The 26,780-nt window shown below is 37.0% G+C and overlaps 1 protein-coding gene, 1 long non-coding RNA gene and 1 pseudogene across 2 annotated transcripts in view; 1 reads left to right on the top strand and 2 right to left on the bottom strand.

Annotated features, from left to right (window-relative positions):
* Positions 1 to 2,820: 2,820 nt before the first annotated feature.
* The window catches only part of LOC149529159 (CRM-domain containing factor CFM2, chloroplastic-like), a 44,086-nt gene continuing 20,126 nt past the window's right edge, over positions 2,821 to 26,780 (top strand). The window contains exons 1-3 of the mRNA XM_089807926.1: positions 2,821 to 3,641; positions 8,650 to 9,193; positions 9,321 to 9,457. Coding sequence (XP_089664052.1) covers positions 2,982 to 3,641; positions 8,650 to 9,193; positions 9,321 to 9,457 — 1,341 coding nt within the window. The 5' untranslated portion in view covers positions 2,821 to 2,981. The remainder of the gene's footprint in view (positions 3,642 to 8,649; positions 9,194 to 9,320; positions 9,458 to 26,780) is intronic.
* LOC149529161 (protein DMP4-like) lies at positions 10,812 to 11,644 on the bottom strand (annotated as a pseudogene).
* Positions 11,365 to 26,780, bottom strand: part of LOC149529160 (uncharacterized) — a 35,429-nt gene continuing 20,013 nt past the window's right edge. The window contains exons 2-4 of the long non-coding RNA XR_016358323.1: positions 11,976 to 12,051; positions 11,751 to 11,889; positions 11,365 to 11,502 (exon numbers count right to left, since the gene is read on the bottom strand). This is a non-coding gene — a long non-coding RNA (uncharacterized LOC149529160). The remainder of the gene's footprint in view (positions 11,503 to 11,750; positions 11,890 to 11,975; positions 12,052 to 26,780) is intronic.

Genomic DNA, 26,780 nt, shown 5'->3' with positions numbered 1-26,780 from the left:
AAGTCCCATTTTTCAAAATGATTTCTTGATGAGTCGTCATCTCATGTTTTCTCATATTAGGAATATATAGAATATGTCATCTTAACTATCCAACTGGATGGATTGTGTGGTGGAATATAGTTATTCAATGCACATCTTATTTTCTCTACATCTATGGTCACTAGCCAGACATATTTAGGATGCATTCATATAAGACTATTGTTATCATGTGGGACCCTCAACCCCTCCCTTCGGACCTGTGTCGTCTCTGGCTAACCTCTCTGGTGGCACCCTCACTAACAGTTCAAGCTTTTGGTGTAGTGGTAGCCAGTCTGTGTTAAAAAATTGGCGACTCTACTAGGGAAGGGTTCAAATCCCACTAGTGCTCTTTTCTTGCCTCGTGGTCACCTATGTCCCATGCGGACCTCTCAGCTCAGGGAGCTTGATGCAGGAGCATCTTGCATCCAAAATAAAGGGGAGACATGTTGAATGTAAAATTTAAAATTTAAAAAAAAAAAAAAAAAAAAAAATCTGGAGGAGAGAGAAAAGTGACGAAAATTAGAAGAGAAATAATAAAAAAATAAAAAAAGGGAAAAAGGAGAAAAGAAAGGAAAAGGTGATTTCTATTTTCGAGGTGCATAGGTGGCATAATAGAAAAAAATAAAAAAATAAATGTTTGTCATTCCATTTATCGAGGTGAGTAGATAGAATTCTAGAAAGTTATGAATATTGTAGAAAGTTTTGGAAGTTGTAGAAGGTTGTGGAAGTTGTAGAAGGTTGTGGAGGAATCTAGAAGGTTGTGGATAAGTCATGCATGGGGTGGTAAGTGCCTATTTAAGCAAGGCATATGAGCATTTCTAAATCAAGCTCGAGGAGTAGTTTGAGAAGTAGAAGTTGTGGAAGGAGAAGCTCAAGGAGAAGCTTGATATCATCTTGTGGGTGTTGTAAGGATCTTCAAGTGTAATAAAATTTCTTGTGAAGCATTTTTTTTTTTTTTGGTCTCCATATTGTTGCACTCTTGGTTATGAGTTGGTAGGGTGGTGTGGCCCTCTATCAGAGCTAAAATGTTATCACGTGGGACCCTCAACCCCTCCCTTCGAACCTATGCAATCTTTGGCTAACCTCTCTAGTGGCACCCTCACTAACAGTTCAAGCTTTTGGTGTAGTGGTAGCTGGTTTGTGTTAACAAACTGGCGACTCTGCTAGGGAGGGGTTCGAATCCCACCTATGCTCTTTACTCGCCTTGTGGTCGCTTGTGTCCCATGTGGACCTCTCAGCTCGAAGGGCTAAACTATTATCACATGGGACCCTCAACCCCTCCCTTCAGACCTGTGCGATCTCTGGCTAACCTCTACAGTGGCACCCTCACTAACAGTTCGATCTTTTGGTGTCGTGGTAGTCGGTCTGTGTTATCAACTACCAACTCATATCTCCACTATTTTATGAAGACGCTTGCTACTTAATCCTTCAAACCTTTTTAGGTTTAAGTGAAGCTAAAGTGGTAAATGTATACAATAGACGATCATTCTATTAGAGGTGCCCACATATAATAGCTATCTTGAAAAAAGAAGAAAAATACAAAATACAATATGAACACAAGATGCTCAAATGAGAGAACAAGGTGACTATTTTTAATGCAATACAACTATCTTGAAAGAAGACACAAATGTAAAATACAATATGAAAACATGGTGCTCAAATGAGAGAAATGAATAACTATTTATAAGACATGCCACGGAGGAAGAAGTGCTTACAACCAATATGGGATAAAAGAGATGCAACATACATAAAGTAATATTATTCACTAAGCAAGGAAAAACACACCCACTTACAAAAGATAATAAACATGGCTACTCAAGTAGAGGTGAGAACCTAAGGAAGTTGGAAGCAAAACATAAGTAGATAAATAAGAAAATTAAATAATTCATTGAAAACTATTGCAAACTTGATGTAACATGTGGTATTAATGCAGTATGTGCAAACATGACTTGATTAAAAAAATGCATCTAAGTTCATCCAGCAGCCTTTGTTTGCTAGTTAGCTAAGAATTTGAAGAGTCAACGAAAACTAGTGAGGAGCTAGTAAGGAGCTTGTTGAATTGATAGGTGAATGTATTCTACTAGTTCAAATCCTTTGGTGGACCAAATAAATGATAATACAAAAACCAAAGGTAAATTGTTGATGTTTTTTCTAAGTTATATTCATCTTAGTGTATTATTTGAAATCTTTGTAGTTGTAAATTCCTAAGTTCATATGAAAACATGGATGCCTTATGTATGTGTATATCAAATTTGGTGGTCATACCTCTACTTGCTTGAAATAATGGTAGTTTGCAATATGTACTAACACTATCCATTAGATTATAAATTGGCCTATGTCTAAAAAACGAAAAGTGAACTTAAATTATTTGTTGATTGTAAAGTTTGTTCTAGTCAACATATAATAAATAATAAAAGTGATAATGATTTCAATTTGCATCTTATTTTCACTCTTCTAAATTAATCTACATCAATTTTAGGTTATAAAAAAATAATTTCATAATTAAAATATTAATAAGTATTTATAAGTATTTATAAGTCAATATACCATTTATCTCTATATTAAGACATTTCAATTGCCATTAACAAAAGGTTAATGGAAAACAACGTAATGTATTAATTTCTCACTGCAGGTCTTTCCGTAAAATTTTGAGACTTTTTTACACTAGGCCTATACCTGGTTACTGTGATACTTCCTCCAAATTTGGTCCCTAAAATGAGTGACTGTCAAATTGGATATAGCTGTCGGAAATATCTCAGCCATGAGCTACAACTAAGATAGCTCGATTATTTTGAAATATTCACACGAATAGTTTGTGGCGTTACACTGAGATCCCCAACTTATCCATACTAAGTATGGTGGAGTCAGAATTACACAGTTGCCTTCCTTTCGAAAGGAGTGGAGCTGAACAAGAACATTTGTGCCAATAAACAGTAGAATTCACATGCACTGCACAATTTCTAATGGCTATAATGACCAGGCTTGCGCTAAGTGGTTCTGCTCTGGCAATGTGTAATTTGTATATTTCACTGCAGAATTCTGAAAACCATGGCACCCATCTGCAGCTACCACTGACTTTGTGCAAGAAGCCCAAATTTCAGAGATTAAATTGTAGTGCCTCGAATAGTAGTCAAGATAACGATGAGCCTGTCAATACTAGTAATGGCATTGGGAAAATTGCTTTGCAGAGGATTGCAGACAAATTAAGGAATTTGGAGCATGTGGGCTTTGAACTGGAACCGGGTTCGTCTAGGAAAAAAACTGAACCCCCAAGCAGACCAAAACACAAAATTGGGCATAATGTAAGGAACAGGAACAGCTCAAATCATATGAAGCTAAAGTTTTATCAGGAGAAGCTGAAAAGGGAAGAGGAAGAAGTAATATCTGAGAAGAAGACACCAGATTTTGTACCTACATTAGCACAATTGTCAATACCTGAAGAACAGCTTAAGAGGCTTAGAACTCTCGGGAAATACTCAGATAAGAAGGTTAGAATTGGTAAGGATGGCATTACAGAGGCTGTGATTAACTATATACATCACCAATGGAAGAAGTCTGAGGTTGTCAAGATCAAATGCGGTGGTATATCTGCTAATATGAAGGAACAACAGGACATTTTGGAGGTTAGTTTCTTTTCTTTTTCCATTTTCTTTTTTTCAAAAATGGGAAATTGAGTTCCTGTTGTTTCTCGTGATTATATAAAAGATTCGATCTAAATCCTCTCATTGGACTCAAAATTTTATTGAAATTTTAGTTATTGAAATTGGAAAAATTTGAAATGATATTAGATTTTCCCAGGTTTTAAATTAAATTACATAAAATTTATTTGAAATCAATCTTTAGAATCACATTCCGTTTGACAAGATCTAATATACTCCCAAGCTAAATCATGATGACAAAACCCAGGGATGTAATGACTATATTTGATTATATAAGAAAAAAGTGGGGAAGGATCTCCCTTGTGGATTTCTATGCATCTGACTAAGCCGTGGCCTAAAAAAGAGCTCCATTTGAGATTGATTAGTCTCCCGTAATGAAATGTTTGATCTTGTATTGACTGGGTAAAAATCTCATTTTCAATCTGGCAGAGAGATGCATGTATGGTCCTGTTAAGCATATAGTTTTAAATTGTAATCCCTGCCCTGGTAAGACGGTAGTACTAGTGTAAGTAGAAGACTCAAGGATAAAAAGAAAGGTGGGGCATGCAAATCTCGAACTACAACCTTGAGAAGTGCAGTAGGTGAAAATGTATTGACAAATTTTACTACCTAACATGAAATATCCTGAACTAGGATATTGTTCAAATCTGATTTGGGTTTTTGATTTCGCCATCTTTAGCTGCTCAAAATGATGCAAATCTGCTCAATGATGAACCCTGAGTGAGTCCACCTCTTAAGTAGCGCTGGGATTCTGTCCAACCTATAAATATTGAAGGGTTTCCGTCCTCAGATATGACTACTAGTGTCAAACCAGCAACAACGGAAAGACTCCCATGGCCTAGGAAAGACTTGAGTCATAACTTAAGTTGGCCCTTTTTTTATAATTACCAATGAATAATTAAATTTGTATTAGCCATTACTATAGCTTTTTCCTCCTCTTATTTAATTAAACACAACCCCCTTTATTAACTTAATCGGTTTGCCTATGCAGAGAATTGATAATAGGCTAGCATTAACATATATAAATTTATTGGTAGGCTCGGTAAAAAAGGGACATTACAGACCATCATTTTTTTGAATAAATACTGATATTGCAAAAGAGGAAGATAATCCGATTTTCTGGTCACACAAAGTTGTATGTTGGGCCTAAATATCCCAGCTAACTTGCCTTATTGTGTTAATATCCTTTTCTGGAACATGAGAGTACACATTGCACACATTGAACATCATCCTGCTGGAGGCTGTGCAAATTTTTTTTAGTCTGCACCCAGGGCCTAGGCTGCATCAAAGCCTGTTAATAGGTTCAATACCGATGGGACACAATAAAGATAGAAAATTGCAGTTTTGCACCTCATATGCACAATCAATGATGATGTCATAATGTACCCCTTTTTTGGCTCTTCGGTTACTCTTGTACTACATGAATAAGGGTCATATAATAAAAAGTATTTTTCTCAACCCAAAAAGTTTTCATTTAGGTCATATTTTTATAAACTGAATTCTCTTGAAGTGTTGATGTGTGGTTGACAAAAATTTAAAGAACTAAATGCACTAATAGATTTGTAAATAAGTTGTTTTTGTTGTAAAATGTACTAATAGATTTGTAAATAAGTTGTTTTTGTTGTAAAATTCTTGTTTTACCTTTATTTGAAGATCGTTTTTATTTTGTGTAGGTTAATCCTGCTTAGGTGACCAGCTGGTTAGAGAGGTAGTTATCTCTCAAATCATTTATATACCCATCACTTGATTAAAAAAACACATCAATTCAAACTACAATCTTCAGGTTTTGGCTGGTCTTTAATGCTAGTATTTTGCTGAGCTTGCCTGGCATCATATTAACATGGTAATAGAGCCAACCAAGTTAGACTATTGGTTCAAATTTGCAAAAGTCTATTTTTGAATGTTTCCTTGCAAGTGTTAACCTCTATTTGTGGCTTCACAGAGGTCTTATTTGGCATCCTGAAAACTTTGTACAAGGCTTATTTGTCAATGGAATATGCTGAGATATTTTACACCACAGAGGAGGTTGATTTGTGCCTATGTGAAATCCATCCAGGTTTATTTGAAGGAGATCTAGTTCAAATTCACTTTGGAGGACACTTTGTTTTAATCTTTATATTGTAATAATAATTGCTGGCATTTTGATCATTTCCGCTGTAAGCATTCAAATCCTTGTATAATCTGCGAAGGCACTTTGTGTTTTATGGTGTTTTCTTGGATTTGTGTGAATATGTCTAAAATTTGTGTAAAAGTTTGCAAAAGGCTGGCTCTGTTTGCATGAATTTGCAGAGATGTTTGCAAAGGCTAGTTTTTTGCTAAATTTGGAGAGAGATTTGCAATATTCAAAAGCATTTGGGGCATTTTCAATTTCTGTTTGCAGCACAGGTGTTGAAAACATTTGTGGCATTTTGAACAGATGTGGCACTCATTTGAATCTCTATTTGTTAAATATTTGTAATTAGCCGTTGGAATTTTATAGTTTAGCACTGGAAATTGCATTTTTGGTGCTGGTGTTTGATTTTCTGCCCTTTCAACATATGGGGAGGGGGTTGTACTTTGTGTTGTGTCTTGTATACCTTTGCACTTACTTCTACAGTTCGGAGGTTCATTATGTTTTGGAAACAAGGGATAGAAAATCACTCCTTTAAGCAGTGTCTATCACCCTATCTCCTTGGACTTGTTGGTTGATACATTGATAACCTGTATCCTCCATCTATTATTGCATGTGCAAATTTTACTGTTGCTTCTTTGAGAGCTTCCAGTGGTTTGATGTATCGTATTTTAAATACTACTTGGGATGAGTACTTGACAGATATTGCAAGTTTGTTTGGTATGTCCTGTATTCTAGACTTGGGAGGACACTATTGAGGGTATTCATGTTCTCTTTAATGTTATCTCCTATCGAATTGCATCGTCTTCTTCAGATATTATGAGGGCATATTTAGACCCTCTTGTTCCCTCTCTACATCATCATTTGCCAAAGATTGGCATTGGTGTGGAGACATTTGACAAATGTTTGGAGGAATCATCATTGAGTTTTTCTTTCTGCATATTCTTTCCAGGATTTAGAAGACAACTTACATACATTTGTGGTTCTATTTCTTGAATCTTCCAAAATGTAGGAATATTGTTTGACTGGATTGGATCATCTTCAACATTCATTGTCAAGCTTCTACCATCATCATAGATAATTGATGGGGGCTGCATGGTCTCTTATTCTTCTTCTCTCTTATGTGGAGAATTTTTCTCTCAGATAGGAGTTTCGCAGGTCTTATTTATTAGGGACCATATTTCTTTATTTAGGGAGAGTTTATGCCCAAAGGGCTTCTCCTCTTCCCTATGAGGTTGCATTGTACTTGGGTGCCTTATTAAGGCTTGTTAACAGAACCCAATCTTTTGTCCTCATCTAGGTTGTGCTTAAGGGGAGAGGTTCTTGGTCTAAAATTCTTGATTTACCTTCATTTACGGGTTAATCTTGCTTAAGTAGAAAATTGCTGAGAGAGGTAGTTATCTCTCAAATCCTTTATCCATCACTTGATTAACGGAATAGATCAATTCATCCTACAACCTCCTGGTTTTCGTTGTATTTTTTATGCTAGTGTTCCACTCATATTTTGTCCTCCTGGTTTTCCTTGTATTTTTTATGCTAGTGTTCCGCTCATATTTTCTGGCTTCATTTTCACAGTTTTGGGGGCATAAATTTTCCTTATTAAATCTAAAAGAAGTAAGAATATGATGTGGAACACTAATAAGGCTTTAAGATGGGTACATGCATTTAGGTTTTATCAATCGATTGAAAATATAATCATCTCCATGTTTATCCATACTATGTTTTTTAAAATAGTGGGATTCAACTTGTCTCTTTGTCATATCATTGCTAATAACCTACATTACCGGATTCGCACCCTGGAACCTTGAACCAAGCTCGGGTGGGATTCGGATTCACAAATCAGTCCATGATGGATCCAGGATAGGTTCGTGCTTGATCTGATGGGTCCATGCAGATCCGCAGGATCAAATACGAACCCTACCCAGATCCATCACAGACTAGGGGGGTCTCGTGTGGACCTAGGGGAATCTCGCACAAATCTGCGCAAACCCACAAGCCAAACAAAGAAAATGTGGGGCCAAAGTCAATGTGATGATTTTGTTTAGAATCGTGAACATAGACCAATGATCAAGTATTTAAATTTTTAATGTTTATCTTTGACATTTGACATTGATTAATGATCAAGCATCATAGAGTCATACTGTGAAATAATTTAGTTTTACAATTATGTATATTTCTCATACTAGTTTGTATACACACACACGAACCCATAGGAATCATCATGGAAAAAAAAAATTCACGAATCCACGAACAGAATTCTTGTACCCGGACCCATGCACGAACCCGAACCGGAAACTTAACTAATAACCTCTTTGTTATCTAAAGGTTACTAAAAGGTGTAGATTTCTGTCACAATAATACAATTTTCCTAACATAAGTGATGTCATATGCAAGCTTACAACATTCTTTAAAGCGGTTATAAATTTTGGAATCTTGACATCTATGTCTAAAATTTAGAGTGCAGAATTGGAAATCATTTTGGCTTTTGCATTTTAATGCACACTGCCTGATGTCTTAACACAAATACATTAATGGTCTAATGTGCTTTGATATCTCTCGGTTCCTCAATCTAAGATACAACCAAAAAGCATTATTAATTGAAAAGGGAATTAAGAAATTAGTAATTATCCATATGTTGATTTTAAGATTGATCTTCTCCTTATGCAAATTCTTCTTGGATTTACTTTCTCAAATGGCATGCATCCTAAAGAGATTGCACGGTATGGATTTTGCGTGCTTGAGTTCTATTGAGTGATTGTTATTGCATCCTGTGAAGCCTGCCCTTGAGATTACTAATTCAAGCTACATAATTGATACTTGGTAGTTCTAAATTTTTAACTTTGGAATGCTTTTTGCTGTCAGAAAGAAACTGGAGGACTGATGGTTTGGAGAGCAGGAGATATTATAATTCTTTACAGAGGAGTCAATTACAAATATCCTTTTGAAAAACCTTCTCCAAGTACAGGAGTTGATTTGGAGTCTGCAGATGGTATACAATTTGCTTCTACAAGAAATTCATTAAACACATCACTCCGTAAAATGAATGGAAACCTACCTTTGGACACATCAAGTGAATATGGGAAAATTGATCTGGTAAATGCAAAAGGAATAGATTCTCTTGATAACCCTGACACTGAAGTTAATCAAACAGATTCCAACTATCCTCCAAATGAACAACAATTTGAAGGAAGATGTGACCATCAATTAGATGGATTGATTACTCATTTTACTGACTGCTCAGCATATGGCCCTTCACAAGTAGATGCCGACTTGTCACTAGAAATTGTTCCTCAATTTTTGACACCTGCCAGGATTCTTCCTTCTCGCACAAAAGATAAGATAACTGAGACCAAGATGAGCAGTTTGCAAGAACTTGCAGAGTCACTGCCTCCTAACTTCTCCCTTGGTACTCTTTAAATCTGTTCTTTTCATGAACTCATAGCAAGCTTTTTTTATTCTTATCACGAATCAGTATCAACATTTCATTATTCTTTTCATTTTGCATCTCTAACGGATATTTTCTTTTGGGAAAGATATAAATTGTCAACTGCAGGAATTGGCAGCTGCCATTTTTGAATTGTGGGAACAAAGTGAAATTGCAAAGATTGCAGTGAACTGTGGAGTTCAAACTCAGAGTAACATTAGTGAGAAAATGGTGGAAGAAATTATGGTATTTTTTCTGTTGATATGATGAAAATTCTAGTACCCTGTGGCTTTACTTTCTTTTTAAATTTAATAATCATGCTCTCAGTAGCCTGCCTTTACTGTAGACACGGAAAATTACACACACACCAATATTATATATTATTGTAGAAAGAAAATTAAAAAATCTAGTCTATATCAGTAGTAAATCAAACTCAAAAGGCTGGAATAAAATACAAATCCATTATAAGCTAAAGAAGAAAGAAAGATGCAAAACTTCAAACATCATATCATTAAGTAACTAGCACTTGCACTTGCACTCGATAGGTTTGGGGGTTGCATTAATTTTACAAATTATTTAATGTGTTAAACATATTTCTAAGCTCTTTAATTTTTCTCTACAAAAAGCAATGGACATAACTTTAACATACATTTTCCATTTGCAACATTATCAATTATTTGAATTATCCTAGATAGTGAAATATTGCAAACTTAAAAGTGGTAATGAGATGTTTTGGTAATTGAAGCTGATGCATTTATACATATATATTGCTCCTATCTATATGGGGAAAATTGCCCAAAGTGGCACAAATATCTCTTGTATGAAACAATAAATATGCACATAAATAATTAGAAATAAATGTACATGTTACACTATATAGATAGTGCAATTGCTTTAGTAAAAGTTTTATTGACACATAGTAAAAGCAACATAGCTCTTACTTCTAGTTGTATCTATGAGACCTTGAATGTATATCTAACATTTTGCCAACAACACTCTCAGACTCAAAATCCATGGCAGTGGAAACATGAAAAACACCATCACAACCATCAAAGGCGGCATCAAAGATCTCTTCATCATCCAAATCTTCTGTCCAAAGTATTAATCTCTCACTGGCCTATGAGAGATCCTACAAATGCTTGGTTTTCACTAGATTCATGTAAACCAAAGAAGAAAGCATGATGTTATCAACATTAGCCATATCTAGCATATGGAAAAGCTTGATGCCTTTGGACCACGACTCAAGCCTTTACACAAGCGATTTCAGAGCAATGATAATGGAGTGAACCAAACTACCTTGACAAATTGAGAGTATCCAATAATGACTCTCCAGAAATCAACTTCCTTCATACATTCAAAATCAATAGAATGGAAGAAATTAATCTTGTTCATATATAATCATAATCTACCTAACCTTAATATACTTAATCACAATCTTCTATTGTAATAAATATAAAACCAAACCTACAAGACTACTAAGTTGAATGAAAAGTCTCAAACCTACAAGATTACAAAGAAAAGACAAATGTGTATATTTCATTTATATGTCTAGTCCACTGATTCTACTAACACTATTATAACATTCACAACATCCAAATGATTGAAAAGTCTAAAACTAACAATCATCACTAATAATTTTTATTTCCTTGTTTCTCTTGCATTCTGATAATAGATCATGAAGTGTGATCTGAAATATTGATGCTAACAATTACTACACTATCAAACCCAAACATATAATGCATTGATATAAATAGTGGAAATCTAATAACGTTGATCACTAAGAATACCTATACCTGAGCAACATACTCTCCTGGCCAAAATACATTGAAGCATGCCCAATCCCTAGTCTGTGGCTCAGAAACAAGACAAACAACAAACTGATCACAAATTCACAACTGGCACATAATTCAGATAAATCCTGGGTATTTCAGGATAAAAGCAGTCTACTACATCAAAATTAGCTTAGCCTAAAAAAATCACAACCAACACAGGAAAGATGTTGTGAACAAAATCCAAAACCTAACCCTAAAATGCAAAGTATCAAAATCCTTACACTTCCTGCTCCCAAATGCCCACAGACCCCGTTGCGTTGCAACTGTCCATGAAAGACAAGACGAAAGAAGAAATTCCGCAGAGAGTTAGGAATTTTCGCAGGTGATCACATTGCCCACCGTTGGTAAAAATGGGGCAGAGCACTTGAAATGCTACCATTGTGCCCATGGGTAGCAGGTTGTTCAGATGAACTGTTCGATTTAGGGTCCAATTTACAGCCTGGATGATGCTCGCTTCCTCTGAAAATTCCACATCATCAATGCCTAAGAATGTCTCATGCTGCTATATATTCTAAGAAATGATTTTGGCTAAAGATTGTAATTTTATTGTTGTGTATGTGCTATTGTTACAGATTTTCACAACTTATATACCGCCTGGCATTATTAGAATTATTTTCCGTTAGGTGACAGCAAATGATGTGAGCTTGTTCCAGCTCCTTCAAACAAAAAAAATGTTTAAATTGTCTACAGAATAAATGAGAGTTGACCTTATCTGTTATGTGGCAGCAGAAGACTACTTGATGGTTTCTTTTTGGAATTCACCAGCGGCAAAGTTCAGGCCACAAAGCTCCTGATTACAAGCTGCAGCATGAGGAAAATCCAGTGGGCTCTCACCCAGGTGAAAGCCTATCGGCTAATTAAACAATGAGAAGTCGAGATGATAAAGTAAACGAAATAAAATCTACTAGAGAAACACCATTCAGCTCTTCTACCTTAAGTCCTTTGAACTTCCTGTCCATCATGTGATTCACTGGCCAAGCGTTCTTACTGCATCTCACCGTTAGACAACTGAATCATCAAAAGAATCTCTTTTATTTTTATAATATATATATATATAGTATTCAACAAATATAGAAACATATGAAATAGGGCTCTATTCATTCTGGAGCTTCATATCCAATCCACAGATATCAAAAGCATAATGCAACATAGAATAAAACCCATACCTGAAAATATAGGTTAGATGAGAGCACCCACGACAGCCCTATACATTACGGAACTGGAAATATAACTCCCACACCCATCAATAAAAATCAAGACATGCATAAAGGTGACCTCTGAAAGCATCCAAACTAGATTATGGTTATCAATTTGGATTCTGGAGTCCAAAAACTATTTTTACCTAGAACATAAAGGGTATCTATGTGGGTTGCCCATGCCTACAAACTAAACATGAGAGGCAAAGTCTTTTCAAACACAGAAGGATGCTTTCTATCTAAGCCTAAGCTTCAACTGTCAAACCTTCCATCCTTGATGACATGGCAATTTACTGTCTGTCTGATTGGGACTTAGACATTTCTAAATTTTAGTTGGTATCAATTTCTCACAATCGATTAGATTAAGATGCATAAACTTCTGGTGTAAACTATGTATGATTTTTTTCTAATGTTTCAGATTACATGTTGTCCATTATCAGCAAAAAAAAATCATACACAACTAAGTGCAGAAGTTTATGCATCTCGTCTCTGTTATAAACTTCTGGTTTGAACTGCATATGATTTTTTTGTCAACATTTCAGATCACACTCAGTAGACCATTATCAACATTTCAAATCACACCACAGTGGACCATTATCAACATTTCAAATCACACCAGAAATGTATGCATATTGTTTCAATGTTTTGTCTTTTTCTCAGTTGGCCTGCTATGGGGAGGTGGCTTTGTTGGCCAAAATTGGGCTTGAAGAGGATTTAGAATATGAATATTGACTGTTAGATACCCTTTGGGAAGCCCAAGAAATACAAGCTCTCACATCTAGAGCACTTACTGTTGTCCAGAGTGAAGAGTTAATGAGATATTCAGGGGAAATATTCTGAAAGATCAAGACATGGAGATGAAAGAGGTGGCCGGAAACAGTGAACTAGCTATGAAGCTCAAAGAAGATTCGTGTAGAGGAGATTATCCTGAATATTCCAGGAGTTGTACTTTTGGCTAGGTATTGGTGGCAAAACAACAATAATCACATTCTGCAGATTCCTTGACTAGAGCTCATACCCACCATGTGTTGGTGGGGCTCATTTTTTTATGCATAAGTAATAAGCCCGTCCTCATTGGTTTTATAAAAACACAATGCTAGAAGAAACATCCATCTAGATCATTGAGAATGAGGTAGTTACCATTTTGGTGATAGAATTTTGATTTACCCAAGACAATTTTACCATGGAGGGCAAACCTATGAATATAATTTCATTGATAATTAAGATTATGGAAGTTTCCAGTTCATAAATCCTTGATAAACTTAGGTGATGGAATTTTCAATTACCCAAGACACGGTAGAAACTGTAGTTGATGAATTTAGCCATGGAGAACAAAGTTATGAATATAACTTCATTGAGGAACTGTGTGATCCTTCTATCTTGATCAATATGCAAACAACATCAACCCGACATATTAAAAGGGAATTAAGATTCAGTATGTGCATACTCCAGAGATTCTAGGCATTTAAAAACATTCAAGTTTCAGCATGTTGACGGGTGAGGTTTGTGTACAGTACCATATACAATTGTGTCTACTATGTGTTGAGAACAAGAATTTCCTGAGTAGATTGTATAATGGTTTTTACATCTCTTAGCAACCTTAGCATTATGATGCCATTCCTCGGATAAGTGTGAAAGTTACAGATGACTGTGAGGTTACCCCCATTGCCTTTCCTAGAAGGAAATCCTATGGTTTTCAGATTGGAACAGTCAGGAACGGATGTACTCCCACCTCCATTGTATGAATAACATATGCCAAATTAAAAACCACTAAGAATTTGGATGATGGGGTCAATTTTCTACCATAGAATAGGATATAAAATGAGACTCTAGTCTATGAGGAGGCTCAAACTACAATTTGGAGAGGATGGAGCGGATAATTTGGAGAATGTACCTTACAGGATGATGTGGACATGTTAGGGGACAGCATATGTGATTGACACATAATTGGAGGTTCCATATTGTAGTCCTAGAGATTTTAATTTTTATGGGGACTTGCACTTCACGAAGTATTTTACTATACAAATTATATATTTTATTACTTTTGTAAATCCAGATGATAACTATTAACCTTTGTATATATTGGTCACTCTTCTGTTTCTTTCTATTTTTACATATTTTGACTGGTGACAAACCCCTACTTTCAAGATTTTTATTTTTATTGTCTTTTATCCAAAACATGTTCCACGAATGAGTTTGATTTACTCTTACTACATGTTAGCTGCAATCACTACAAGAGCCTATTAGAAGAAATTCTTATCCAAGTAGGTGATCGTAGGTCTAAAAAGATCTTTGTTTTCCATGATAATTCTTATTAAGTTGAGGATCGTTCTGGTTGCATTCTTTTAAGGTGGCATAACATCTGGTGTCAGGTCCATAAAGCTGCTGCCTATTGCAGAGTAGGGGCAAACCAGTGCGTGCTTGCAGAGGCATCTTTGGATCTCAACATAACATCTTAAGTGGTGCCCTACCACCTCCATTACAAGAAAAACGAAAAAGATTGTGACAATAATTTATTGTTGTATACTGAAGATACTGAGATTGATATATTTTTTCTCTATTTACTTGCCTGATCAAAATTGATTCTACCCTCTCAAGTTTTCTATAATCTTTTACTATTGAATAAATATACATTTCTATACAAAAGGTCCAAAAAATAGAGGGATCTATGTTCTTCAAAACGGCCACTTAATCTGAAGCATTTCTTGTACTACTGTGCACATATTCCACCACCAATTACAAGACAGTTGACTAAAAATGTCAAAAAACTACTATGCATATTTAACTTGATTTGATGTATCAGTTAATTCAAGAAATGGAAAATCCCTGTGTTGAAGACACATGGAGGGTTAAAATAGTAATATTCTCCAATTGGTAACCTATCAAAGATTATAAGCTTGTTTATGCTTAAGAGGTGATGATCATAAATCTATCTATTGACACTTGCAACTTCATTCAACACTACCCCAACCCAACACACAAAGTCAGAACCATGGAAGTAGTATTATTGAAATTAAGACCAATCATTGATTGTCAATATGGAGATATACAAAAAGGCAAATAAAATCTTATAAATAAAATATGTAATCTGATTTCCTTGTTTCATTATGTTGGAATGCCATCAATTCATGATCTCAAAAGGAAGGTTAAACGCCTAGAGAATGACTGAAACAAGAAAAGAAGCTCAAATAGTTTAAGGATTTGTTCTTGAGGATTGAACGATAGCAGTCAGTAGGAACACTACCAGGAAAACAATTGTGTGAGTAATAGTATGAGAAATTGGCTGCAGAGTGTTAGAATCTGAAAAGATTAATAACCCAGAAAACTAGTGCAAAGAATAAATATATAAACTATGAATGCAAATGATACAAAATCAAAATAGCAACACAAAGTTAGTCTCCAAGAGAGTAATGCAAATGCTAGAAGCAAAATAGCATTAAGAGGATGCAAAAACAAGAGATACAAATACAAGCCAGGTAGCATGCTTATATAGGCTAGGAAGAGGGAGGAGGTGGCAACACCAACCAATGAGGAGCAACCATCTATCGGACTAAAGATAGCAAAGTATCTTCCCAAGATAGTTAATGGATGCTCACATGTAAGAAGGTGACACCTCGCAACCATTCACCTAATAAGACATGCTTTATTAACCTAAGCGAGATTATTAAAAGTGTAGGAAAAACCTAGCAATATAGAGAAAAATAAATAACCTACTAGGAAATAAAAAACTACACTAACACCCCCCTATAAGCGAAGCTTAGGTGGATGTAGAAATGGATCCCGGCAAGTCAAGCCTGATGAGGTACCCATGTATATAAGATTCTCCCAAAAGAGAGAGAAAAGAGACCCCCCAAAAAAAGTAAGGACTCTGAGTGAGAGGAAGAGGCCCCCCCCAAAAGATGAAGCATCCCACACCCCTAGCAAAGCTCACAAATGAAAGAACTTGCTCTCAGTGAAGGGTTTGGTGAAGATATCAGCAACCTACTCGAAAGTCGGACAATAACGAAGGTCAATGACGTGACCATGGATGAGCTCTCGAATGTAGTGCATGTGCACCTCTATGTGTTTGGTCTGCTGATGATGAACCAGATTCTGTGAGATCTGAATGGCACTCTGGTTGTCACAAAATATGACTAATGGCCGTCTAATTTGGATACCAAACTCAGTGAGAAGATGTTGAAGCCAAATGGCCTCAGTGGCAGCATTTATAGCCCCCTGATACTTAGCCTCAATAGAAGATAGAGTAATAGCAAACTGCTTTTTGCTCGACCAACAAATAGGACCTGAACCAAGTGAGAAGTTGTACCCTGAAGTAGACTTGCGATCCTGAGAATCACCTGCCCAATCTGAATCTGTGTAGCCCACCAAATCAAGCTCAATACCTGTTGCGTAGTGAATCCCACAATTGTGATAACCCTGAATGTAGTGAAGGATCCGCTTGGCTGCTTTCCAGTGCAGCTCATGGGGTCCTGCATGAATCGAGAGACCATGCCTACGACATATGAGATGCCAGGTCTCCTATGAGTCAAATAAATGAGACTCCCAACAAGTTGGCAGTAGAAAGTGCCATCAACAAGTGGAGAAGAACACTGAGCCTCAAGTTTGACTCCAAAAAGGAAGGGAGTCGAAGCAAGCTTACAATCATCCATATGAAACCTCGAGAGTGACTATGTGATGGTGATCCCGGAAGGAGACTGAAAGATCTCAATCCCAATAAAGTAATGCAACAAGCCCAAGTCAGTCATCAAAAAACTATCCTGAAGGGCCACTTTGACAGCCTTAATGGTGGGTGAAGAACTTCCTGTGATCAGCAAGTCATCAACATACAAAACCAAAAATAGAAGTGAATCACCTTGTTGCAAAATGTAGACATTAGGATCAGAATGGCACCGAGTGAACCCAACTGATTGAAGGAATGAGTCTGTTGTGAGGTTTTCACACATCGCCCCAAATTCTTGGGGACCCCCTTTTTAATCGCCTTTAGGGCCAGTGGAGAAGGTTAGATGTATTTTTCACCCGATTTCAACTTGATTTTCCAGAGCTATCAGTTCTATCCTTAGGCCGAATAAGTTCAAAATTGATTTCAACTTGGCAGGATAAGATTGTGAATTTTGTACTTAGACGATTTCTTTTGAAAATTTGGATTTAATTGTAAATTTGAATAATTTTCAAATAAGGAAATTTTTCGTTAGACTTAGGTTCTTGGAAAATCTTTTTTTTTTTTGGTGAAATAGAATTTAATTTTGTAAGATGAAGTTAAATTGCAAAATCGATTTTTACTCTAGAGGCAATTTTATTTTTTGTCATAAAATTTTAATTATTTAGCAAAATCGATTTAGAGGAAAATTGCAAAAATTGGCTTTAATAGATTAAATTTGCCTTGAAAGCTTTTGGTATTTAATGAAATTGGTAAATTAATATTAAGAAATGGCTTTTGGTTAGCCAAAATTCAACTTCAAGGATGTATTAATTAGCAAACCCTCATTAAATAGAAATTTTTAGCATCCCCAAGGCACCATTCAATTTCGTTTTGCAATTTGTGGTTAATTAGTAAATTAAAAGTGCAGTTTTCATTTTAGAAAATTAAAATTTTGGCAAAGTATTTAAAGTGGGCCACTAACTTAGCTTTAATTTTGATTTTTTTTTTCCTCTATAGGACCAAGTCGGCCAGCCTGGGAGGAAGGTGAAAGCTGCTATAAAGGGAGTCCCCTCCCATTTCATTTTCATCAATTCATTTGCTCCTCATGCTTGGGCGAATTTGAAGCAAGGGCAGATTTCCAGACTTGGGCGAAATTGGTGGAAGGCAATTTTTTGGCGATTTTTGGGCAATTTCTCCATTGCCATTGTTGGGCGATTTGTCTAAGGGCTAGATTTTTTGCGTTTTTGGGGATTTTTGCTCCACTTTGTGGGCTGCGATTTGTGCCCTAGGTGGCAGATTTTACAGATTTTGCTCCTTCTTTGCTTGGGCGAATTTTGTGGAAGGGCAGATTTTTTTTCATGCTTAGCCGAATTTTGTGGGAGCCGAATTTTGTGGGGGCCGAAATTTGTGGAAGACAAAATTCTGATTTTCTAGAGGGGCTGCAATTTTTATATCAGATTTGGGCAATTTTGTTGGGAGAAGAGATACATATGAAAGTTTGATTTTTGCATAGAAGGCAAGTGTTGGATAAGCTTAGAGGCTTTGTTTTCTAATTTGCAAAGGGATTTGTAATTCTTTGATGTCATATCCCGGGTTCCGAAAAGTTGCTGTAAGATTATTAGTTAAGGTGAAAGTCATCATCTAGAGTTGCAAGGAGTGCTTAAGCTGACATCCATTCTTTCGCTCTTTTCTAAGAATTGCACTACTTGGTTCTTCTTGCCTTTTGGTCCACCACTCTACCATCCCTTAATAGGGCGACGAGCATGGAGGATGATAGTGCAAGTAAGAATCCCAAGCGGGCAAACGCTAAGAAAGACAAAGAGGATATGACGCCCAAAACTTCCTTCTTCTCGAAAATGAAGAAAATAACCGATACTAATATCGCTACAGTGGACATGATACGGATGAGGGACAGACTAAAGGAAGGACAATCCCCCTTGGCAAAGAGGATATACAAGAGCGGAATTGTACATGCAGCAGCTTTTCCTCCTACTTTGCCTTGTCCGGAATTGATTATGGAGTGTGCATCCAGATTTGATCTAGACAGTAAATCCATCATTTTTGGTGAAAGGAAGAGAGTGTTGGCCAACATTGGTGAACAAGCAATTGAAGAGACATTTAATATTCCCCAGAGCAAGGGCATGACAGTTGTAATGGTGGATCAGGCGGCCAAATCATTTCAAGGTAACCAAGAGGCCTACTTCTCACATCTAAAGCGGAATTGGATACACGAAGGAAGGAAAGGAGTTAACAAATCAACAAGGCTTACAGTGGCAGATTTCAAGCCGGAATATGGCGATCTCATTGTTCTTCTCAGCCGGATCATGGGCCTAGCTCAAGCTATGCAATTCGAAAACTGGATGTACTTCTTCATTGATGAAATTGAAAAGGGAAAAGGAAATTTTGATTGGGCTAGGATCATAAGTGAAAATTTAGAGTTGCAACTTAGAACAGTTCAAAACCAAAGGCAATTCTACATGGGATCCTATCTGTTTTACTTAATTGCTAGATTGTATGAGAGTCCGGGACTTAGGGCCTTAGGAGAGATTGGTAATGGGCCGGGGCAATATTTGGTGCATGAATGCTATCCGCAGCTTCATTTGCACAATAACAAGGATTACAAGATGTTTTGCGATGCATTCGCCATGAAGACAGTAAGGGTATTACAAGGGGCGCCTGCTAAGAGACTTTCATCGGAAGCAGAAGCAAGGATTAAGAAGTTTGGGAGTTGGTTCATCCAATTCCCGCAATTCACATACATTAGAGTGGCAGGAAGTACAGTTTGTCCCAAGAGGCTTCCAAGATACCCGCCCGACAAGGTAGTTTTGATGGAATTGGCTAGGCAGCTTGAGCACTATGATAGAGTAATGAGGAATGAGAGGAAAACAGGCGTTTCCTTCTCAATTATAATTGGCAATGATAGTTGCCCAAATCGGGCCACCTTTGAGGCTGCGGAAAAGGAATTGGAGTGGTATCATCTAGGATGGTACAGAGCAAGGCAAGGATTCGACCCTGTTGGTCTTATCAAGGCATCTCATGGAAGCGAATTTAAGCATGTTCCCACTATAAAGGACTTTTGGGCCAATGCAAAGGATGATTTTCACGTGAGAAAGCTAGCTTTCTCGAGATTGTCGGTGAACATGATGAGAGATATCAGATGGAGAGGCCTTGATATTCCCGATCAATTGGAGGATGATCGTAGTGTGTTGAGAGAAGACTATGAGACAGTAGTTGGAACAGAGTTGAATCCAGTGGATTGGGACGATCATCAGGATCCTTCCTTGGAGGCAGTCACAAGGACAGTAGATTTGCATACCGAGTCGTGGTATAATGCCAAGTTGAGAAAGCTACAAAGACAAAAGGTTCTCCTTACTTATGAGATGATGAAACCGAAGGAAGGTCTGGTAGAATCAATCGGACAGAAGGGTGAAGGAAGTGGCCGGCAATCGAAGACAGTTAGAAATAGCAAGAAGAGGGCTTTGGAGGTAGAGAAAAGCCAAGAACGTTCGGAACCTCCAGCCAAGAGACAGCGAGCAGCGCCGTCAAGGGAGAGTATAACTAAGGCTAGAAGCCAAGAGGTCAATTCGAGTGATAAAGGGGCCGCAGTGGAGGTGAGCTCTGATTCGGAATCAAGTGGCTACAGTGAAAGTACAGAGTACTCCCCTCTCTCGGAGAACCAGCAAGGAAATATGGCAGAAACTAGTAGAGAAGAAGATGGGCCGATTGATATTGAAGAGATAAGTCAGGCGTCTAAGGCCATTGGTGATGCTTTGTTGGTCGAACCGAATCCGGATTTGGGGAGATGCACTGCACCACTATGGTTAAGGCAAATGCTTATGCCGAGAGGCGAGGTGGTAATGGCTCACGCAGTTGATGATATCCAAGGACTAATAGAAAAGGATGATAGCGAGAACCAAAAACAGATGGCAAATACGGTGGCAAGGGTAATCAGAAGCGACAGTGATGGTCACCGAAGGGTTCAGATTGCTATACCAACAGTCAATAAGGCAGCGGATGAGATTGCAGCCCAGGAGTACGAAATAGTAGAACATAATTTGGGAAGAAATACAGATGATATGGAATGTGAGGAGGTTCAGGAAGGCATAGCATCAATCAGAGAAAGATTGAGGAAGGCAAACGAAAAGATAGTAAAGTTGGAGGCCGAAAACAAATATTGGAGAGATTGCCAGCCAATCCAACAGCTACATCAGGCAGCCCTTCCTCAAGACAGCGGGAGCAATTCAGAAGAGGTATCAGCTCAGTTATATGAAGTAAGGGGTTGGATCTATGATACAATCCAAGATGGGCGAAATTTCTTGCCCTCCTTCATCTCAACATTCCAGTCATTGGTGACTGTTAGAAACAAATTCAGATTATTTGAAGAGGAATGGAAGAATTTTCTTCCCATCAAGGATTTGGTTATTCCTAGGCTGCAGGCGTTCATTAGGCTACCGGAGGCATATTTGGAAAGAGCCCGGTTGGTTGATGAGAGAGGATTGAGCATAGTTGAATCTTGGTATGTCGCATTGACTACCAGATTCAGAACACTTGAAGAAATTCATGATGAGATTGCACAACACGGCCCAAGCGTCGACACTTCCATTTCGACCATGATGAGCGACGTTGGGGTGGCGCTTGATTTTGAGGGTATTAGAGAGGAGGATGTCAGTGAGACAGGATTTGGATTGAGATTGGATGAGTTAGGAAAGGCTGTCGTCAAAAGGAAACATCTGAACACCCTTTCCTCACTCAATGCTTTTATTGGGTTTGCAAAGGAATATGAGAAGGATCACGAAAGGATACTACAAGCAGCAAACAGCGTGGCAAAGTCAGCAGAACTCCGAGCGAAGCACACACCTTGTCCTCCTATGGAAGAAGTTAACAAAAGGCTAGCTAAGTTCATCGCCTTAGCTAAAAGAACAAAAGAAAAAGGAAGAATTATATTAGAAGATCATCTTATGTAAGCTCAAGTGGCAACTTTCTCTTTCTTCTAGAATAGGACAAGTGTTTGTTTCTGATTGGCCACCATTTTGGTGCCTTCTCATTGGTTGCCACTTTTGTACTTTTTTCATTGGTCCATTGATGAGGTGGCATCTTCTCATTGGCCGATGGGGTGGCAACCCTAATTAGGGTTTTTGGATCCAATCTGGATCGTCGATCTTGTTTTGATCTCTACCGTCCATTGTATTTTGGACCTCTATATAAGGCCATTGGCTCTCATTTGTAAAAGGGGGGGGGGGTTGGAGAAATTGTTGCGAAAATAATACCAAACTGCTCTCTTTTTCATTGCATGTTGACTAAGAACATTGGGTGTTATTGCATGTTTTCTACTTCCACATAGTTAAATTTTCTTTTCAAGTTGAAGCAATTTCATTTCAAGTTGTTAGAGTAAGAGTAAAATAAAATGGATAGTTGCATGGTAGCTTTGGTAGATGTTTGATAGGGGTCAACACTAGGCCACTAGCATCCTAGCGGCTGGTTGGGAGGCTTTGTGTGGTGATCTAGTTTACTTTCCTTCGAAGCGTTGCATCTATGGAGGTAGGGCCGCTGGTTAGCCTTCATTAGATTCGATCCCCGTCCATCTGCTAACCTTCCATTCTTAGGAGTAGGAGTAGTTGAGTAGCCAAATTTCATGCTTAGAAGAGGTTAGTTAGAGAAGTAAACCAAAACATCGGCATTCTCACCTTCCATCGCCATTCACCCTACATTGCCATCATCGCGCCATCAACATCATCTAGCATTCACACCGAACCACCATCTCCATTTTCTCACCAAGATCCAAATTTTTCTCAAACAAGAAAACGTAAGGCCGCCTACGTGATTACCAGCAAATCACATTGATAAAACTGAGCGAGTATCCAACGGTGTAAGGAACATTGGAGTTATACTCATGTCCCATGAGAGATAACTTTTCAAGAGAGGAATTGTGTATTTGATATTCTGTATCAAGCATCCAATTACTAATATGTTATGTAGTGACACAAAACTCGCATCAACAGAGTCCATCTTGGCATACCAGGCCCGAGGAGCCTGTTTGAGGCCATAGAGAGACTTCCAAAGACGGCACACAAGTGAAGAATCCTGAAGGAAGCCCTGTGGCTTCTCCGTGTAGATCTCCTCATGAAGATCACATCCATCTGATGTACTTCCCAACGATTAGCTGCAGCAATGGCAAGAACAAGTCAAATGGAATTCATTTGGGCAACTGGCGCAAAAGTCTCAAAGTAGTCAATCCCAGGAACCTAGGAGAATCCTTTGGCAACCAAGCGAGCCTTGTGTTTGTCAACTGACCCATCTGCTGCAAATTTTGTTCAATAGATCCACTTACATCGAACAAGTTTTCTTCTGTAATGCCCCGTCAAGGGATCCAAAGAATTAACCTAGTATTTCACTAAGTTTGGTAGCATTTTTTTTTTTAAAGTAATTACCACTTACAACTTATGCACAATAACGGAAGCAATAGCAATGTCCATCTAAAGAGTAAACTTAACATATACAACAGATTACATTCTTTAAGATCCCCTTAACGTGAATTACTTACATGAATCCATCTAGTACAACATCCACATGAAATAATATGATAAGTCCAATGTTCAGTTATTACATATCCAACTGCTCATTCATCCACTGTACATGTCACAGGGTATGAAGGCTTAAAAAAATATACATATGTAGAATAAGGTACATCATCCTATTCTAATCCATGATACATCAAAGTAAAGATAATCACATGATACTCATGATACATCATCATAAAAGCCATTTACATCTATCAGAAAGATCAAATAAATAAACTAAGTGCACGGTTCCTCCCAACCGTTAATAGCATCATTAGACCATCGTGGATCCTAGCCATCCCTCCATGCGTAACATTCCAAGCACCGAAGAGGTCATCGGTATTATCATAGTAGGAATGTCACTCCTAACATCCTACTAACATAAAAAGTAAAGCATAAGATATCATCATCTAATATATGCTAATCATCAATGAAAGGATACATATCCACCATCACAAAGGACGCATTAACCACAAAGTCTCAATGAATCTCAAATGATAAAAGTGGAAAATACACTACCACCCGACCGCGTGGTACCTAAGTGGTCCACTCCCACCGTGCTGAGGAGATAATCTCAAGTCCCAAAACAGGTTTTCAAAACCACATAGCACACGACTCTAAAGTCCAGGAATCCAAAAAGTATACTAACTCAAAGGTTCCAAACACAAAACAGACATCTACTTCCCAGAGGCACACAATGACATGTAGGAACCTACTATGCAAGCGGAAAAGTGTCATCGCATTTATCTCGTACAAGTTACCCTGGCAATTAGCTAAACTCCACGAGTCCATACAGATCTCATGCGGTCACTAGTATCCTTTCATACTGACAAGGCATACTATGGAATGCAAGGTCGCAACCATGCGTTCTCTCTACTCCAATCCTAGCCTATACAAGCACTCAAGGCATGGGCGAGAACCAAAACTCTTATCTTTTTAGGTTCATTCAGTTAGTATTAAGTGTGTGAATGTTATCACTTATTAACCAACTTACAATGAGTTACCCTGGCAGCCTCTTAGGGCCCCGGCCCCCATTGCAAGCCACTTCCCGACACTACATGCAGATATCCTACCCTAATGCTCATGGTATCATAATCATAAAGAAAGTCCACAAAATCACCATAATAAGGAATCAACAAATATCCATGATTAAAAATCATTAAATATGCATAAAAGCATCAAATCACCATGAGCAACATCCATAGAAAATCATGAACACAACAGCTCTCTATTGGCAACTGAAGTATCACTGATAATCAAAATATCCATTGGTTCTCTATAACCAAAATATATCTCAAAATCATACTGATCGAAGACTCCAAAATGGTTGAGTCAACACGTCACATCATGACATCATCAATAATAAATCCACATATTAGTCCCACCATGGCGACTAGAATATATCCAAGGACAACTGATCGATGACCAAAATAATGGTTAAGTCAAGGGTTCCAAACATAAGAAATCTCAACTATAACAATCAGTATTCACAATCAACTCATAGAGCATTCCATCACATAAGCATGGTTGGGTTTATAAAGATCGAATGAAAACATCATCAAGACATCACATTCACATAACCCCCAAGCCTCTGGTAGACGTCCTATACCGGTCAACACTAGTCAACCCAAGACCCAAAACATTAGTATAATGAATACACAATGTAAACACATGTTTTTGGTTTGCTAAATTTTCAAATTTGAATTCATATGCATAATCTCAGTTTTTGTATTCCAAGTTTAGAGAAAGAACATTTTCCTACGTTTTTCCATGTATTAATTTTTTTGGATGGATTAAAAATTCCCTCTAAACTCCAGTTTTCCAATTATAACATTTAAAAGACGTTTCCACTAACTTAACTTTCATATGCTTCATTTATCTTATAATCTTAAACTATTAATTCATAATAGTTAAAACTATAAAATTACAAAACTATTCATCATTAAAAAAGCGATGAATTTATAAATCTTTTATTAACAACTTTAAATCTTTTAATATATATATATATATTACATATATACATATATATATATATTTATATTTAAACATATACATACGTACATATATAATATAATATTTAATATTTTTGCATTTTATAAAAAAAAGAACTGAATTTTTATTAATTTCGATTCATAAGGAAATCGAATAACAAAGTTTCCTTAGAACAGAGCCGAATCAATATACCGTCGGCTGTCACTGTAGCGACCATTGCCGCGGGTACCCTGCGACCAATGCAGTCGCGGGTACACTACGCAGCAGGTACCGCGCGCCCCTTAAATACACGGGTACAGGGTGCGAATTCCGCCCCCACCCAATATGCATTAGTTTTTATGAAATCAAACAATCGCAATGCGATTTAACAAGTTGCGATTCCGCCATAATAAGGATACAATTATATAAATACATATCATATATATATATATATATATATATATATATATATATATATATATATATATATATGTATGTATGTATGTATATAACAAGGTTTATGTATGTATATATATATATATATATATATGTATATATATATATATATATATGTATATATATATATATATATATGTATATATATATGTATATACAGAATCTCAAATTGTTTATAAAATTACAAGCTTTCATTTTCAGAACCTCTCTATGAACTTGTTCCCTTAAGAATTTCTCTGATGACTAATTCTAATGGGTTTGTCCATGAAATTGCAACCCTAGTCCATATTATTTTCAGATCTAAACATATAGAATTCTTAAATAAAACTTAATTGCCCCAAATTGAAAATGCACAATGAAGACATATGGAAAATACGAAGAAGACAGGGGAAAGCAAGATGCAGAAGTATCATAATGAAATCACAAGAATCTACCCGGATTCTGATGCTAAACTCGCTTATCCTCAAACAACCCGCAGAGTAAGCTTCCCTTCTTCAGAATTTTCCCGAATCCTCCAATGCCTCAACTATTCTCCGCACTAACCATACTATCCACGCTATGTCCCCGCTCTCCCCCAAGCTATTAAGGAATGCCCGAATATAAAGAGCTTTCGGATAACCCTAGAATGCTTCTAGAATCGGCTGGAAGATATCACCAACTAAGCATGGACCTATTTCCAACCTTTTAGATAAGCCCTAGGGTTGTAGACTCCATGTGCTCAATTGATGCACTAACCCCCGTGTTGTTGACACATGAAAAATAGGGAACTGCATTATTTTCCATGCAAACTTATAACTCCAATAACTTTTAAATTAATTTCCATTTAAATATTTGTAACTTCCACTTTAATCTTCATAACTTTTATTTTAATTTTTTTTATAACTTTTATTATTAATATTTGTTTATTAATTAATTAAT

The sequence above is a fragment of the Cupressus sempervirens genome, chromosome 11 (assembly GCF_028749045.1).
Source record: "Cupressus sempervirens isolate cs-2001-9-10 chromosome 11, ASM2874904v1, whole genome shotgun sequence".
Classification (NCBI taxonomy): Eukaryota; Viridiplantae; Streptophyta; class Pinopsida; order Cupressales; family Cupressaceae; genus Cupressus; species Cupressus sempervirens.
The sequence above is the reverse complement of the archived record's forward strand: the minus strand, read 5'-3'. Positions and strand labels throughout refer to the sequence as shown.